This window comes from Oreochromis niloticus, linkage group LG20 (genome assembly GCF_001858045.2).
Source record: "Oreochromis niloticus isolate F11D_XX linkage group LG20, O_niloticus_UMD_NMBU, whole genome shotgun sequence".
NCBI lineage: Eukaryota > Metazoa > Chordata > Actinopteri > Cichliformes > Cichlidae > Oreochromis > Oreochromis niloticus.
This window is the reverse complement of record NC_031984.2, coordinates 35,387,951-35,405,574: the sequence shown is the minus strand read 5'-3', so window position 1 is coordinate 35,405,574 and position 17,624 is coordinate 35,387,951. Positions and strand designations below refer to the sequence as shown.

Below are 17,624 nucleotides of genomic sequence, written 5' to 3'. Positions count from 1 at the left end.
ACTGTTCATATAGAGCGTTATTAAATTTATTGCTAATGCAATCATATGGCATATTGACTTCTGAGGAAATTTTAGATGGCACTCATCATCAGAAAGGTTGCCGACCCCTGTTGTAGACGATAAGCTGTGGCTTATAGTCGGGGCACACTGAAGTTCACAGGGAGTGGTCAGTAAAATTTATCAGCACCAGCCTGAGACACAGCACTACACAACACAGGAAACCAGTTAGATTGACAAATCCAATTAACACAGTAAGATCATGTTAAACACAAGCACATGTCTGGAAAAAGACAAAGAAGATCTCAAAGAAAGCTTTAAAAGCCTGAAATTATTATAATGAGTGTATACAAGTCAGGGAGCCACGCTTCATCCTGACACCCAGCCTCCTCCCCGCCTGAACCAAAACCTCTGATAATCTGTGGCTGGTTGCTTAGTGTGTTTTGAGTGTGTGTTCTGTTGTTTATTCCACAGCCATTACTGCTCACAGAGTTTGAATGAGGTGGTCTGTCCAGCGTCATACTATTTCTTTCTCAGTCAGGCCTTTTTTGTCATTGAAGGTCTGTGTTTTGATCTTGAGAAGGCGGCATAAATCACTTTGAATGAATATGATAACTTTCAGCATGAAAGCTAACCTCTGCCTGATGACTTTGATTTATTAGATGCATACAAAAGTGAAGAGCTAGACCCGGTTGCCACAGAGGAGCAGGTCCAGGAGGTCGAGGGTTATCTTGCCAAGGTGACCGGCATTGGAGAAGTTCTAGCCCGCCGGCATATGAAGGTGGTTTTCTTTGGAAGGTATGTACATGTTTTTTATACCCTCTTTTCACTCTAGTTGTTACAGTGTTTATCTGACTGAAAATGACTGAATCAGTTTTTGGATTATTGTGAAAATAGCTTTAAAAAAACCTGAAAGCTAAGCATTAAACTCCAACTTAAAGTAAGTGCGAGTTTATTTCATGACTCGAGGTAGAATCGGGTTAGACGCTGATCACAGCTTTGTTACATGTTCTTCAGGACCAGTAATGGGAAGAGCTCAGTAATCAATGCCATGCTGTGTGACAAGGTTCTGCCATCTGGGATAGGACACACTACCAACTGCTTTCTGAGGGTGGAGGGCACAGATGGGAATGAGGCCTTCATCCTCACTGGAGGCTCTGAGGAGAGGAAGAACATAAAGGTGAGCAAAGCTGACTTAGTCAACTCTGTGTGGCAAGGAAGCTTCATATCTGACTCTCATGTTGTCTGTGGTTCCAGACAGTGAACCAGCTGGCCCATGCTCTCCACCAGGATGAAGATCTGGATGCTGGCAGCCTTGTTTGTGTCATGTGGCCTAAGGCCAAGTGTGCTCTGCTCAGGGATGATCTAGTGCTGGTGGACAGGTCAGATACATGTTTTGTGGAATCATTTTAGGGGTCTTGCAAGTAGTTGAGGCCATTTTTGAAGTCCAGTTCCATTTCCAGTAAATGTGTGGTCCCATTGAAAACGTAAACCAAATTGCAGTGATTTGGAAATCATTTGAAGTGTGTGTGATAGTCCAAAGATAAGTTATCAGAGTTGGAAAACTGAGAAATGTGTTCTTTTAAAATATATGTTCTATCTGAATTTGAAGCCAGCAACCTCTTTAAAAAGGAGCTGGGACAGGGGTTATAACAGACCTGAAAAGCTTTGTCATGCTTTTCTCACAACTAACAAACTTGGCTGACGACCTCCAAGGAGCCTCAGTTAAACACCACACCCTCGCATACAAGTTCTCTTTCAGCATTTGCAGTGTTTGCACTTAAAATTTGGATTTTGTGAGTTAATTATAATCAGAAACACAGCTGGCGGTACAAGAAGCTGTTTTGTATTTATTTAGCTGCCCCCTTGAAATCTAAGCTTTATTCTAGCATTAAAACTACATGCATGACTTCTAAAACCTTAAATTTGATCAATTTAAATTTGCAATGGTTACTCAGTGTGCTCAATTCTAACTCTGGCATAGCCTAATAAAGAACACCACAGCGAAATGAACTGACTGAACAGTTATTAATGGTGATAAATAGCCTACAGATGTAACTGATCAGTCTGCGTTGTAGTAGCTGTAAACAGTGTAACAGACTCAGCAGCACTAGGAATACACAGAAAAGAGATTTCTGCATTTCCTGCATCATCAACTGAATGCTTGAAAATCTGTATGACAGTTTGCGCCCCTATAGCTTTACAGCAGAGCTTCATTCTGTTGTTTTAATTAGGTAACACTCAGCAGGTTGCATATATGAAAGTTTGCCTCAGCAGAGAATGTGTATAACAATTAAAGCACCTTTGAAAATGTGGCATTTCAGACAAATTCAAACAGAAGCTTTCAGAATAACTTGCTCAAGACTCTGACTTAAAGTTGGGCTCTAACCCTTTCATGTTGCTTGTAGGTGACTGACTAGCTTCTTAGTTGCTTTTAGAATGTTTTTAGTTCTCGTCCAACCATAACGGCAGTTGGCTCTGCATTCGGCTGAATCAGAACATCAAAATCCTTTTGGTCCAGAGCCACTGGAAGCCATCCCTGCATCTGCAAGTCCGTCCGCAATTCACAAGAATCTCTACTGCACCCAGACAATGGAATCAAACTTGCATACAGAGATCACCTGATGGTCGGGGCCATATTTGTCAGTTTATTGGGACCAACCTGTGAACTGTGTTGGATCAGTGATGAGCTACTACATTGTCTATGGGTTTTCTTCTTTTTTGTTCTTAATGTTGATGCCTGGGAATCCTCGTGACATCAGCTTTTCCTGTGTAAAACAGTGTCACAGCACATTTAGTCAAATGTTTGCCAGAGAGAGGAGACAGAGAGAAGACACAGTCAGTCCACGTTGAAGTACATTGCTGCTATGGGACTTTGACAGAAGCTGTGATTGAAGGACCTGTAGTGGCCACAGAACATCAGACAAGTGAAAACCAGGATGCGAGAGAAGGTTTAACATGCTTTTGCTCCTGCTGAGGTAGAGGGAAGTGTACTCTCTATGGAGGAGCACTAAAAGGTCACCTGTAGCTTTTGATCCTAGTTTTTCTTCCTGAGACCTTTGGGAAGTTGACCGTTGACCGAACCAGGGGTGGAAGATCAGTGCCTCAAATTTATATCACAGGATATCAGGGAAATTTGTGATGATGCTGAAAAAAAGAATGGATGAGTGATTGCAGCTCACAGACAGCAGCATTTATTAATGCAAAAATAAAGAATGAGCTACTCTCATTGATGGCATACTGCCACGCTGCCAGTCTGAATCTATGCCTTACGGTGCCAACAGCAGCAGCATTATATACAGTGACACAGTGTAAGACAGCTGTGAACACAAGTAGCCTGGGTAGTTTTTTTTTTTCAGGAGAAATCTTTAACAGTTAGAGAGAGGATACTGTGGATGGCATCATGGTAGTCTGTGGGATGACTTAGGAAGTCAAGAACCTTTTTTTGATTTCCAAACTGAGTGAAGGCAGAGGCAAGAGTTAAATGGTGGAAGCTGAAGTAGCAAGAACGTTGTGCAGAGTTCAGAAAAGAGGTGAGACAGGTAGTGCTGAGGGCAACTGCAAAGGAGGAGATGCAGTGTGTTGGTGTGACAGAGGAGGATTCTGGGATAGTGTGAGATGGAGGCAGATGATCTGCTGTGGCGACCCCTAAAGGGAATATCTGGAAAAGAAGGCGGCGGCTTAGTTATTGAGACTGTAGGTGGCTGACTTTACGGGGACTGGAATGATGTTGGCTAACTTGAAGCAGGGTGAGACCGAGGCTTGTCTCACTAAAATGTCCCAAACCGTATTTCTGCTTCACTATAAGATAGGGCTGCCACGATTAGTCGACTAGTCACGATTACGTCGACTATCAAAATCGTCGACGACTAATTTAATAGTCGACGCGTCGTTTGAAGCTTTGTAAGATCCCAAAAGACGCAGGAATAAGTAGTAGGATTTAAGAGTGTAATAACGGACTGAAACAGAAGATGGCAGCACTGCATGTACAAGGATGCCAGCTGCCATTAAATCCCGAAGAAGAAGAAGGTATGTCCCAGAATTCATAGCGCGGCCCTACTCAGTTTCCAACAGTGGCGGCAGCTAGTTAGTTTTAATGTTACTCTTATTATTCTTTCTGGGTCACAAAATAAACGTTTAACATATTTTCAGGCGAGAATGTAGCTGTGTAAACCTCAAATATCTGCTCGGTTTATCAAGACACCACATATTTTCAAAAGCGCTCCGACGTTTTGGGAGACGTCTGTTACCCACCAGCTCGATAGCGAGCCGGGGGCAAGGCTCATTAGAGCCGTGAGAACACCGGACTCCCGGCAAATTGTTTTCAAACCCACCGCCGTCTTTCACTACTCAGGTTAAACATGATATATAAGTCACTTAGATAACTTAAAAATGTTATTGTTTGGCTTTTTTCAGTATTTTATTTGTTTATGAGTAAATCGGTTTGGCTGAGATTAAAGTTATAGTTTTTACACAGCTGAATAAATGTCAAGCAGACAACTGATTATCAGAAGTGTGAGATGCTCGAGAATATACTCCAGTGTCCTGTTATATTTTAGATAGCAAGGAGCAGACGGCTGAGTTTATTAAACTCCACCGAAACAATCTGCAAATTTCATTTAAATTTAATAAACTATCATCTTGTCTTTATTTTTAGTTAGCACATACCTTAAACACTTAAAGTTGTAAGCTAATGATAGTTATATAAGAGCAGATGCGTGCTGGTGCAATAAGCTGGACGTTTTACGTTCAATGGATGCATGATCTGATTAGTCGACTAATCGCAAAAATAATCGGTGACTAGTCGACTATCAAAATAATCGTTTGTGGCAGCACTACTATAAGAGTATTTGATATTGGATTTAAATTTTCTTTATAATGAAAGTGGCTGTGGTGACTTGGCGAGGACTCCGCTTCTATTGTTTAACATCATGTTTCCATCTCAAGCCCAGGGATTGATGTTACCACAGAGCTCGACAGCTGGATCGACAAGTTCTGTCTGGATGCTGATGTGTTTGTTCTTGTGGCAAACTCTGAGTCCACACTGATGCAAACGGTAAGAACTGCATGAAGAGATGAGGTTCAAACAGGACTGTTGATGATGTATCAAAGCAGTCTGAGAGATGTAAACAGACGGCTGAAGCTCTGCAGTGAGGGGATTGTGTGACACTGCTGTGCATTGGGAACATTTTGCTTATATGGTGTTTTTCCTGTCAAAAGTCACGTGTGAGGAAAAGACATAATCCAAGCAAATAATTTCTTTTAACAGGCACAGGTATTCATGCTTTGCCGCCAACACAATTAATTCAACAACTAACATGTGTAGAACTCTGCGGCCTCGTGCACAAAGAAGCCTGGTTTTTGCACACTGCTGCAGTTTGATGCTCTTGTGGGTAGCTGTCTGCGCTCACAGCTGAATCCTGCTCACTCAAATGAACTCACTTTTGACTGTTAGGATGCAGGCATTTAATTGCATGAGTGCCAATGAAAACATGCTACCTTGAAATTATTTGCTTGGATTTTTGTTTTGTTTTTTGTTTTCTTTGTTTGTTTGTTTTTGGCACATGACTTTTGACAGAAGAATAATTCTATAGTTGCCGTCAGGAAAGATCATCACAGATGAATCCAAAGTATTCCAAAGGATTCTTTTTCTTAGACGAAAGATTTCTGTCCTGATAGGATAGGTCTTATCCAGAGTAACAGTGCCTCCTTCAATAATGCCTCTTTGAGTATAAAGAAATGTGAACCTAACATTTTTTGCCAACCATTTGTATTTTCTCATTCACGGATTCCTTTTTTTCAAACATTAGTACATTTTCATCCTGCAGGAGAAGTCCTTCTTTCACAAGGTCAATGAGCGACTTTCCAGTCCCAACATTTTCATCCTTAACAACCGCTGGGATGCTTCTGCCTCAGAACCTGAATATATGGAGGAGGTCAGTTATGGTGCATACACAAAGCACTTCTTTATGGCTGTTGTAACACTAGCAAGAGTGTCCACTTCAGTTTAGCTTTTACCATTTGATGTCTCACATGGGACATTTCGGTCTCCTAACAGCTAAAGAGGTGTCCTTGTTGCTGTGGTGGGCAAATTTAAAGAAACAATGATGACTTTGTTAAAGTTTTGTGTGCATGAATGCATATTAGCTGTCAGGAGGTACCACAAATCTTAAGATGGTCCTTATTATGGCTTGTTGGTTACACACTAAAAGGGCACTGTTCCTGGAGAAATCACCTCAAAACTCTCAATATCTGTCAAAAGATTCATTTTTTAATAGATTTAATAACTAATTATTCGCTGTAGCTTTTTAAAATAGCCCCTCCTCTACTCTTACCTCTGCTCTGCTGTTCTCCAGATATGTTTCTTGTCAGTCTGTGTATCAATGTGTTAGTCTGGTGCTGCAGTGTGTCCTCTTTGCCTTGTATCAGAAGTTTCTAAGAGAGTTTATGAAACTTTTCTATTTAATTTAATTAATCTTAATACCATAAATGTATAAATCTGAATGTGGCATCACTTCATCGCCCAGAAAAAGCTTTGTTCTGGTAGGCTTTGCCTTTGTGATTCTTGCTAATTTAAGTGTGTTGTTGCTCAACCAGGTTCGTAGGCAGCATATGGACCGTTGCACTAATTTTCTGGTGGACGAATTGGGCGTAGTGGACCGAGCCCAGGCCAGTGACCGCATATTCTTCGTTTCTGCCAAGGAAGTACTTCAGGCTCGTGTGCAGAAGGCTCAAGGAATGCCTGAAGCAGGTGAGGGCACCAGTCTGCATAATCAAAACACTGGAAGGGTTTGAATTTTGAAATATGCAGTAAAAAAAGTTCCTTGACAAGCTCTGGACAATGATAAGATTGTACCAGATCGATCGGGGCCCAGGTTGACAACTGCCTCTGGTGCTGTTGGCCAGTCGGAGGCTGGAAGGTACTGGGCTACTGTTGGCCGAAGACGAGACAGTGAGAGAGGAGGAAAGGCAGGATTGTGGAGGAGAGAGTGGGTACTTTAAGGACCATGACTGATGTGATGGACATTAGGAAGGCAGATGTTTTGTGCGTCCAGGAGACAGAGTGGAAGGGAAGTAAGGCCAGAAGCACTCTTTGCTTTTCTTTACAGCCATGTGACAAGGTTATTAATCCCGTCATGGTGCCACACAGCCAGTTGTGGGTGACTGTAGCTAAGGAGGTAGAGGAGGTCATTTATCTAATCGGAAAGGTCCAGTCGAAAGTCTGCATGCCAAAGCATCCTTAGGAGTACTACTAAACCCCAAGTTTCTCTCTGGTGCATATTTTGGAGGGTTAATGTTAGATAAAATGTACTTGATGTAGAAAAAAGTCCTTGTATGAATGGGTGAATGAGGCATGTTGTGTTAATTGCTTTGAGTGCTCAAATATAAAAGTGCTATATAACAACCAGTCTATAACATAGTAGGCTTGACCAGTAACAATGTCATGTTAACAACATGCAGACTTGGCTAATGCAGTCCATTTTAAAGAGGGGTTGAAGTGCTGGTGAGAATCAGCAGAGATACATACAACTGTTTGTGTTACAGTTTTTTCCAACATGTAGACTGCTGTACCTCTACAGGCAGTCCTCTGTGAAACAATGAGCTGTTCTAGTCATAAATACGAAGTCTGTGATGTCCATGCAATGTCCATTTAAAACTTCAACTTTACCTTTGACTTCCTTGTAGCGTGCTGTTAGTTTTGTCAGTGGAGGAAAAAAAGGTGGGATGGGGTCACATTCCTAGATCCCAGTGTCTTAAACATTATTTAGTATCCTCTAAATATTTTACTTTCATATGGCACTCCTTGAAAAGCCTGTGTGTTGAATCATGTGTCGTTTGTTTCTCTGTTTGGCTCTGTTTGTGTTTTTACCAGCTTCTTCCTTTATGCAGCACTCAGCTCTGCTCACTCCCTAAAACCTCAACAGCACCATCTGGTAGACTGAAAATGCAATTGACTTTAATGCATAAATAAAAAAAAATCACAGGCACAGCACAGCACCTCTGCATACATATGTTTCTATGGCTATGTCCACATGTACACGGGTATTTTTAAAAACGCAGATTTTTCTATGCGTTTGGGCCTTTTGTCCACATGTAAACTGCGTTTTCGGTCACTGAAAACTGAGTTTTTAAAAATTCCTGCCAGGGTGGAGATTGTTGAAAACTCAATTTTTGTGTTTGAGTGTGGACGAGGAAAACGGAGATTTAGGTCGCACAACGTCAAAGGTGTGCGCCGTTTTTGATGTCACGCTGTGCGCCACGTTATTGTTTACATTGTTTACATCGTTTACATGTTACATTTTTTTTCTACAATAAAAAAATACTGTTGCTGTTAATCTTACCATCTGCAGTTTTTACACACTTACATATACACACACACAGTTACTGTCCCTCCATTTACAAAGACAGAGGCATCAGCGTGAACTTTGGACATGGCTTCTACATTCAATACAGATGCTTTCACAACCCAAATTGGTTTTGAATAAATTTCTTTCTTTTAAATTAAATTTATGTATGCTGTATACATTTTGTTCATTCCTAAGTTGTGAGTCTACACCAGCCAAAATACTGTCTTTAGTTTATTAACATTTGAAATGATGAAGGCACTTGAAAAGTAACACAAAATTAGCTGCATTTTCAGAAAAACTCAAAAACTTTTCAGAAGTACTAAAGGGTTTATGAACATACAAAACTCTTTCCCTCCCAGGCTTCTAGACTTCTGATTGGCCAGCATTTCTACATGGTTAGGATGGCATGGATTGGCATGTTCTTGAAAGTGTTTACATGTGGACGGAAATATTTTTTTCAAAACTGCACGTGTGGACGGGATTTATTTATTTATTTTTTTAATGAAAACAGAAAATCTCAGTTTTCAAAAACACCCGTGTATGTATGGACGTAGCCTATGACTGGCAGGTCCATAATGGTCTTTGATCACTGGTTGTTGATTAATGGTCATGATCATGGTTACAATTTGCACTTTATGATCAAGAAACTGACCAGGTAAGACCCCAGGTGCAGGCTGTGTAAAGATGCCCTGAGACAATCCAGCACATAACAGCAGGGTGCAAGATGCTAGCAGGCAGGGCATACATGGATCAATTCAATTCAATTTTATTTATATAGCGCCAAATCACAACAAAAGTCGCCTCAAGGCGCTTTATATTGTACAGTAGATAGCACAATAATAAATACAGAGAAAAACCCAACAATCATATGACCCCCTATGAGCAAGCACTTTGGCGACAGTGGGAAGGAAAAACTCCCTTTTAACAGGAAGAAACCTCCGGCAGAACCAGGCTCAGGGAGGGGCGGCCATCTGCTGCGACCGGTTGGGGTGAAAGAAGGAAAACAGGATGAAAGGCATGCTGTGGAAGAGAGACAGAGATTAATAACAGATATGATTCGATGCAGAGAGGTCTATTAACACATAGTGAGTGAGAAAGGTGACTGGAAAGGAAAAACTCAATGCATCATGGGAATCCCCGGCAGCCTACGTCTATTGCAGCATAACTAAGGGAGGATTCAGGGTCACCTGGTCCAGCCCTAACTATATGCTTTAGGAAAAAGGAAAGTTTTAAGCCTAATCTTGAAAGTAGAGATAGTGTCTGTCTCCTGAATCCAAACTGGAAGCTGGTTCCACAGAAGAGGGTCCTGAAAACTGAAGGCTCTGCCTCCCATTCTACTTTTAAATACTCTAGGGACAGCAAGTAGGCCTGCAGTGCGAGAGCGAAGTGCTCTAATAGGGTGATATGGCACTACAAGGTCATTAAGATAAGATGGGGCCTGATTATTTAAGACCTTGTATGTGAGGAGCAGGATTTTGAATTCAATTCTGGATTTAACAGGGAGCCAATGAAGGGAAGCCAAAACAGGAGAAATCTGCTCTCTCTTTCTAGTCCCTGTCAGTACCCTTGCTGCAGCATTTTGGATCAGCTGAAGGCTTTTCAGCAAGTTTTTAGGACATCCTGATAATAAAGAATTACAGTAGTCCAGCCTGGAAGTAATAAATGCATGAACTAGTTTTTCAGCGTCACTCTGAGACAGGATATTTCTAATTTTAGAGATGTTGCGCAAATGGAAGAAAGCAGTCCTACATATTTATTTAATATGTGCGTTGAAGGACATGTCCTGGTCAAAAATGACTCCAAGGTTCCTCACAGCATTACTGGAGGCCAAGGTAATGCCATCCAGAGTAAGAATCTGGTTAGATACCCTATTTCTAAGATTTTCAGGGCCAAGTACAATAACCTCAGTTTTATCTGAATTAAGAAGCAGAAAGTTAGCAGCCATCCAGGTCTTTGTCTTTAAGGCATTCCTGCAGTTTAACTAATTGGTGTGTGTTACCTGGCTTCATGGATAGATAGAGCTGCGTGTCATCTGCACAGCAGTGAAAATTTATGCTATGTCTTCTAATGATGCTGCCTAGGGGAAGCATGTATAATGTAAACAGAATTGGTCCTAGCACTGAACCCTGTGGAACACCATAATTGACTTTAGTGTGTGAAGAGGACTCTCCATTTACTTGAACAAATTGGAGTCTGTTAGATAGATATGATACAAACCACTGCAGCACAGTACCTTTAATACCTACAGCATGTTCTAATCGCTCTAATAGGATATTATGGTCAACAGTATCAAACGCAGGACTAAGGTCTAGCAGGACAAGCACAGAGATGAGTCCACCGTCAGAGGCCATAAGAAGATCATTTGTAACCTTCACTAAAGCTGTTTCTGTGCTGTGATGAGCTCTGAAACCTGACTGAAACTCTTCAAATAAGCCATTCCTCTGCAGATGATCAGTTAGCTGTTTGACAACTACTCTTTCAAGGATTTTTGATATGAAAGGAAGGTTGGAGATTGGCCTATAATTAGCTAAGACAGCTGGGTCTAGAGATGGCTTTTTAAGTAAAGGTTTAACTACAGCCACCTTGAAGGCCTGTGGTACATAGCCAATTATTAGAGATAGGTTGATCATATTTAAGATTGAAGAATTAATTAATGGCAGGACTTCTTTGAGCAGTTTTGTAGGAATGGGGTCTAAAAGACACGTTGATGGTTTGGAGGAATTAATTATTGAAGTTAACTCAGAAAGATCAATTGGAGAAAAAGAGTCTAACTTAACATCAATGGTACTAAAAGTAGCTGTAGATAATATTACATCTGTGGGATGATTATTGGTAATTTTTTCTCTAATGATAAAAATTTTATTTGTGAAGAAGTTCATGAAGTCATTACTAGTTAACGTTAAAGGGATTGTTGGCTCAGTAGAGCTCTGACTTTTTGTCAGCCTGGCTACAGTGCTGAAGAGAAACCTGGGGTTGTTCTTATTTTCTTCAATCAGTGACGAATAGTAAGATGTTCTGGCTTTGCGGAGGGCTTTCTTATAAACCACCACACTATTTCTCCAGGCTAAATGATGATCCTCTAAATTTGTGACACGACATTTCCTCTCCAGCTTACGAGTTATCTGCTTTAGGCTACGTGTTTGAGAATTATACCACGGAGTCAGGTACTTCTGATTTGAGACCTTAGTTTTTACCGGAGCTACAGTATCCAGAGTCGTACGTAGTGAGGAGGTAAAATTATTAACAAGATAATCGACCTCTGTTGGAGTAGCGTTCAGGTAGCTGCCAGCCACCATTATCAAGTGGCTGGCATAATGTACAAGTCCCATGGCCACCACCTGACGGTGTTCAAGAATGACCGAGCTAAGATGCTGTGGGACTTCCAGATACAAATGGACAAATTGGTGATGGCTAACCAAGATAGCCAGATAGCTATACCGAATGACAGCAACAACAGGAAGAAGGAACATGAGAAACAGGAGAAGTACCAAGGGTTCAGAGAAGATGTGGAGGGTGAAGGTAACAGTGGTCCCAGTGGTAATCGGACCACTTGGTGCAGTAAATGGTAAATGGTAAATGGCCTGTATTTATATAGCGCCTTTATGGTCCCTAAGGACCCCAAAGCGCTTTACATATCCAGTCATTCACCCATTCACACACACATTCATACGCAGTGACCTACAAGCTAGGCGAGTGGCTCCAGCAGATCCCAGGAACAACATCCAAGATCTCTGTCCAGAGGAACACAGTCCTAGATACTGTACAGGACACTTAAAAACCCAGGCCTCTGGTAGAGGACCCAAGCTTGAAAGATAGACCGCTCGCAGAGAGTTTATTTATTTTTTTAATATAAAAATAAATAGATATATTTATATTAATTAATTATTAGATGAGATTACTGAGAAGTATTAGAAAGTGTTTGATTTGGTTTATTCTTTGTGTTTAAATTGATTTTAATAACACAAACACGCAGAATTCTTGAGTCTGAGTTTGAATGGAGTTTAAAGTGAGGTGATAAAAAGTGCGAAACCCACTGTAGCACACATTCTTACTCCTGTGCTGTTTCAGGTGGCGCTCTTGCAGAAGGATTTCAGGCCAGAATGTTTGAGTTCCAGAACTTTGAACGGCGTTTCGAGGTAAGATCCTCAAAGCTAGAAATGAGTTTGTTTCTGTTATGTTATGTTATGTTTATGGTGTGATGCGCATGCATTAACCTGATCCCATCAGCTGCTTGCGCGGCTTGGTACACACAGTAAGATGGCGTAAAAATCAGATTTCTGACTCCAGCTTGTCGGTCCGGTGAAGTACCTGTCACCCAACTTGAAACCCTAACCCTTGAAACAGTCTCGTCCACAGTCCTCATTCATAAAGTGTTTTACAAACCCGAACATTATGACCAACAGGGTGATTTTCCTTTTTCAGTGCAGCTAGCCAATGAACACAGAGCCAACTACTGGTAAAGAGGGAGACAGAGAAACTAGATATTCTTGATTTGTTACCATAAAATTCATTGTTGTAGCGAGGGACAGCACAACTGTGATCCTCTTAAACTGTTTTTTAGTTTTGTTCTTATTGACTGCAACCAGCCAACAAACTCTGGGATGTCATGTTTTGTACTGGAAAAAGATGGCGGTAAATATGTAATAAAACCCTTTAAGCACTTATTTCATAAATCCAGCTACATAGACAGAGTTTTGCCTATGCCAGTTTTTGAAAGCAGGGCTCCATGGTGTAAATTAGCTTTCATATAAAGCTTTCTGTGCCTACGTTCTGTGCTTTTGCTATACTGGTCCACTTGATGTCATACTTTATTAGATTTTAGGATTTTTATGTTTTTACTTCTGTTCTGTTACTACAATCAGAATAGACAGGACTGGGGTATGGGGTATTATATATGATTATATATCCCTGTCTATGAATAACGACTATTTAGCTGCTTGTTTTATTGCTTCACACATTACATTCTAATGTTTATTTTCAGCAAGTTTTTCACAGATTTCTAAAAGATTTGTGTTTTCTTATTTTTATGGCAGATCTAATAAATGCGTTAATCGCAGGAGCAAATTCATTTTATCACAAGGTTCAAAACATTCATCAGCCTCGAGAAATGAACAAACAGATTAGAGTTCAGCAAAAAAGCTTGCTAGCTAGCAGCAGACCTTGTACAGCTGACACAGAGGTCAGCCTATGGCAGATGACCCGATCTAAGTGATAAAGTCATAACATCAACTAAGACATTATTATGCATGGGCATGTATGGTTTCTAGTGGCATCAGTGGGATCCATTGTTGATTATGTTTGTTACGTCTCCCCGAGGGCAGGAGGGTATAACACAACAACTCCGGAAACTCTGTACAGGTGTTAAGAAAAAGGTTTAATGGCAGCGCTCTCACAAAATAAATAACCCAAATTCAAACAACAAATGTGGGGGAGAAAGGGACAGTTAGGTTGTGCCCAAAAAAACCCACCAAAAAGACAAAACCAAAACATAGCTGAGCTATTATCCTAGAAAACAAAAACAGAAAGACCCTAATCCTCAACTCAAAACAAGCTCAAAATTACATGGGTGGCACCAACCTACTTACCTAGTGTTTCTAACAAAAAGACTCTACGTGAGTAAGTGTATGGGGTCCCCAAACTTACCTAGTCCACTTTTACTCCCACCACAACCATCAAACAAAAGAAACACAGCAGAGGAGCTTTACACATGAGCCAAACAATTCAAAAGAGGGAAGAGAGCCGTGCCCAGCCACAGGTGAGTCTCCTTATCAAGGTGTGCACTCCTGGTTTGTCCAATCAGGGTCTCCCTCCTCTAATTAGTTGGACATCCCCAGATTGACATCAGCCTGCAGTCTGCGACCTAAGGGAAAGGCAAACAAAAGGAGAGGGAAGGAAAACATGCAGCCTGCAGACACGTAACACCCCCACCCTTACAAGTCCAAACAAAAAGTTTGGATCCTTCAAACACAAACAAAAACCCTAAACAGACTACAGGGCACGGGATAGTGCATCAGCCAGGACATTTTCTGTCCCTTTTTTATGGCAGATTTGAAGGTTATACTCTTGGATGATTAAAGACCACCTCATAAGTCGACGGTTGAAGCCTATGAAGCTATTCTTTCTGCTCAGATTGAGCCAAATGCTCCAAATTTGGTTCAACAGCACTTCACAGTACAGAAAGTTGCACAAAATATGGAGCAGCAGTTAAATGGAGAATTTTAAAAAAACATATGGTGAAAGCAGTCCTTCTCTGATCAGCCTGATCTATTTGCATTTCACTTGTAGAGGACAGCCTTTACAGTAGGTTAAGACTGATGAAAAACCACAACTGCTGCCAAGGCCTGACACAGCATCATCAAGGAGGAAAGCCAGTTTTTTGTCACTTCCACAGGTTTCAGAATTCAGGCAGCCGCTGCTTGCAAAGGATTCTAAACAACATTGAAAATCATAATTTTACTTATTCTAAACCTGCCGGGGTCTGGATAAAAAGTTTCCTATCTGGCTAAATCTGGCATATTTACATATTGAGCTTAAGATATCATGTTAATTAATGCGGATTGTTCCGTTTAAATAAAAAATAAACAGATTATGTAACTTAGTCTAACTACATTTGTGATTTAAAGCTGAAAATTTACCTTCAATTGCATCACATCCAGTGTCATTCAGTTGCATTCTGTCATTTTTCTTGATTTGATATCTGAATTGCTGTCTGTCTGCTGTATTTAGGAGTGTATATCACAGTCTGCAGTGAAGACCAAATTTGAGCAGCATACAGTGAGGGCCAAGCAGATCTCTGAAGCCCTGCGTCACATTATGGATTCTGTATACATTGCTGCACAGGAGCAGAGGTGAGTCTGTGATTAAAGGCAGTATTTGTATATGCTGAGGCTTTAAACCACAGACCTCCAAAAAGCATTGCTCTCCTCTTTTAGCCACAGAGTGACTGTGGAAAGAATTCCCATAAATGGTTTTCATTGTGATTAAGACCCATGTGTGCAGCACATCTCCATCTTGAATAGACTTTCATTCTAAACTTAAAAAACTGTGTGGGTTTATGTAGGGTCTATTGTTTGGAGACCAAAGAGGACCGTCAGGACCGATTAGAGTTCATCGACAAGCAGTTGGATCTACTGACCATGGACTGTAAGTCCAAGATCAAGAAGATTACTGAGGAGGTGGAGAGACAGGTGAATCCCGGCACAGTGTGACTGTCCTGGTTTATGTGGATTCAGCTAAAAAGAAGGGTGGTTGTTCTTTTAGGTTTCTAATGCCATGGCAGACGAAATCAGGAAGCTCCATGTGCTGGTGGACGACTTCCATATGGACTTCCATCCATCACCAGTGGTGCTCAAGGTCTACAAAAATGTGAGTTTAACTTTAGCATATTCTCAGACTTTTACATTTACTCAGGGCCTTCTTGATATGACGTTCTTTTCCTTCCCTGGCTGCTGTGTCAGTGGGGATGGTGTTTGCTCTGTGTTGTAGCATCCTGAGGACACCCAGTTTGTGCTCCAGTGGATGATGAGAGTCAAACCTTAAATACTGATCCGTATGCTTTGGTCTGCAGTACACATCGACTTTTAAATGTGCCCCATTACTGATGGAAATCTCAAAGTCTAACAAGGCTAACCTATCATTTTTTCATATCCTCCCTGGTCAGTGATTAAGGATCTGACCTCACAGCCCATTGTTCGCCACTGGTGCTAGTTCCAGTCATTATGCAAACTTGAATGAGTGACGAAATATTTCTCCCACTGAAAACGCTACGTCCAGATGAACAGAGTCAACTTTTTAGGTGTAGTGAAAGTACATCAGGGTATGTTAATTGCACAATATTCTCTCCACTTGAAATACTCCAGTCAATCAGTCAAAACTGACAGATTTTTGATATCATGCCTTTAAAACCTAAAATCATTCGATCTTCTATGAACCTTATGTGTTAATCTAAGGAGCTTCTTTAAGACACTTTTCTTTCCAAGCTCCTTAGACCACAATGACCTGGATGACTGAGAACCTTCACAGACTTAATGTGACAGCCAAGCAACAGCAGATAGCCACAGCCCTGAGCCTGGTTTTGCTTGAGGTTTCTTGTGGTTAAAAGGGAACTTTTTATTCCCACAGTCACCAAGTTCTTGCTCAAAAGAGACTGTTTGATTGTTGGGGTTTCTGTCTATTATTGTACCTTGCAGTATAAAGCAACTTGAGGCGACTGCTCTTGTGATTTGGCTCAATATAAATAAAACAGCATTGCACTGAATTGAATTGATTTCATTAGTCATTGCTGCTTCAGGACCTGGATAACTTTGCCATAAATGATGGAAACATGAATTCTACTCTCTGCCAGAAAATCCTGAAAGAGAAGAGAGTCACTTGGATGAGTGACGAAACGTTTCTCCCACAAAACGCTACGTCCAGATGAACAGATTCAACTTTTGGAGACCTGAAAGAGAATGTTTGACCATCAGTTCATCCTCTGAAGCTCAAGCCACCTGGGTTATGCAGCACAACAGTGATCTGAAAAACACAAGCAAGTCCACCTCTGAATTGCCCAGAAAAACAAAATGAAGGTTTTGGAGTGGCGTAGTCAAACTCTGGTCTTAAATCTGATTGTGATGCTTTGGCATGACGTTAAACAGGCCATTCATGCTTGAAACGCCTCCATTATAACTGGATTAAAATAATTCTGCAAAGAACAGTCGGCCAAAATTTCTCTTCAGTGGTGTGGAAAACTCATTGCCAGTTATCACAGATACTTGATTGCAATTCTTGCTGACAAAGAGTGGTATAACCAGTGATGATTTAGAAGGCAATTAGATGTTTCCTGTGTGAAAAAGTATGTCACAGAGTAGACACAGAACCATATAGACCAGGAGTCTCAAACTCAGAGGAGCTCTGGGCTGCTGCTGCCGCTGTCATCTCATTGGAGGGCCACTTAAGTGTTCAAGTAGAACAACAAAAAAACCCCAAGAAAATATCCACAAATTTTTCCAAAAATGTAGTTTTTAATTTTTTTAATTTTAAATATTGTATGAAAAAACTGCAAAAGTAAGCACAATTGTTTTTCCCCTCTCTCTTAGCTCACTGAAGCCTTTCATTGAACTACCAAATAAACAAATTTGTACTCTCCTTCTGGCCAGACACGTCGCAGCACTTCTGCTATCATTTTGTTCATATTTAACAAAATGAAAATGCACACATGAGTGTACACATTAGTTTTTTGACTCTCTCACCAAACTAACACAGTTTGTACCCCGTTTTTACTTCGGCCAGGTCCGCGAC

At 40.9% G+C, this 17,624-nt stretch overlaps 1 protein-coding gene across 5 annotated transcripts in view; it reads left to right on the top strand.

Moving 5' to 3' along the window:
* mfn2 (mitofusin 2) overlaps positions 1-17,624 on the top strand; it is a 33,164-nt gene that overhangs the window by 8,098 nt on the left and 7,442 nt on the right. For all 5 annotated transcript variants that reach the window (XM_003459822.5, XM_005465605.4, XM_019356270.2 and 2 more), the window contains 10 exons: positions 660-795; positions 1,015-1,177; positions 1,255-1,379; positions 4,945-5,053; positions 5,826-5,933; positions 6,595-6,748; positions 12,414-12,481; positions 15,072-15,193; positions 15,406-15,532; positions 15,606-15,710. In XM_003459822.5, coding sequence (XP_003459870.1) covers positions 660-795; positions 1,015-1,177; positions 1,255-1,379; positions 4,945-5,053; positions 5,826-5,933; positions 6,595-6,748; positions 12,414-12,481; positions 15,072-15,193; positions 15,406-15,532; positions 15,606-15,710 — 1,217 coding nt within the window. The remainder of the gene's footprint in view (positions 1-659; positions 796-1,014; positions 1,178-1,254; positions 1,380-4,944; positions 5,054-5,825; positions 5,934-6,594; positions 6,749-12,413; positions 12,482-15,071; positions 15,194-15,405; positions 15,533-15,605; positions 15,711-17,624) is intronic.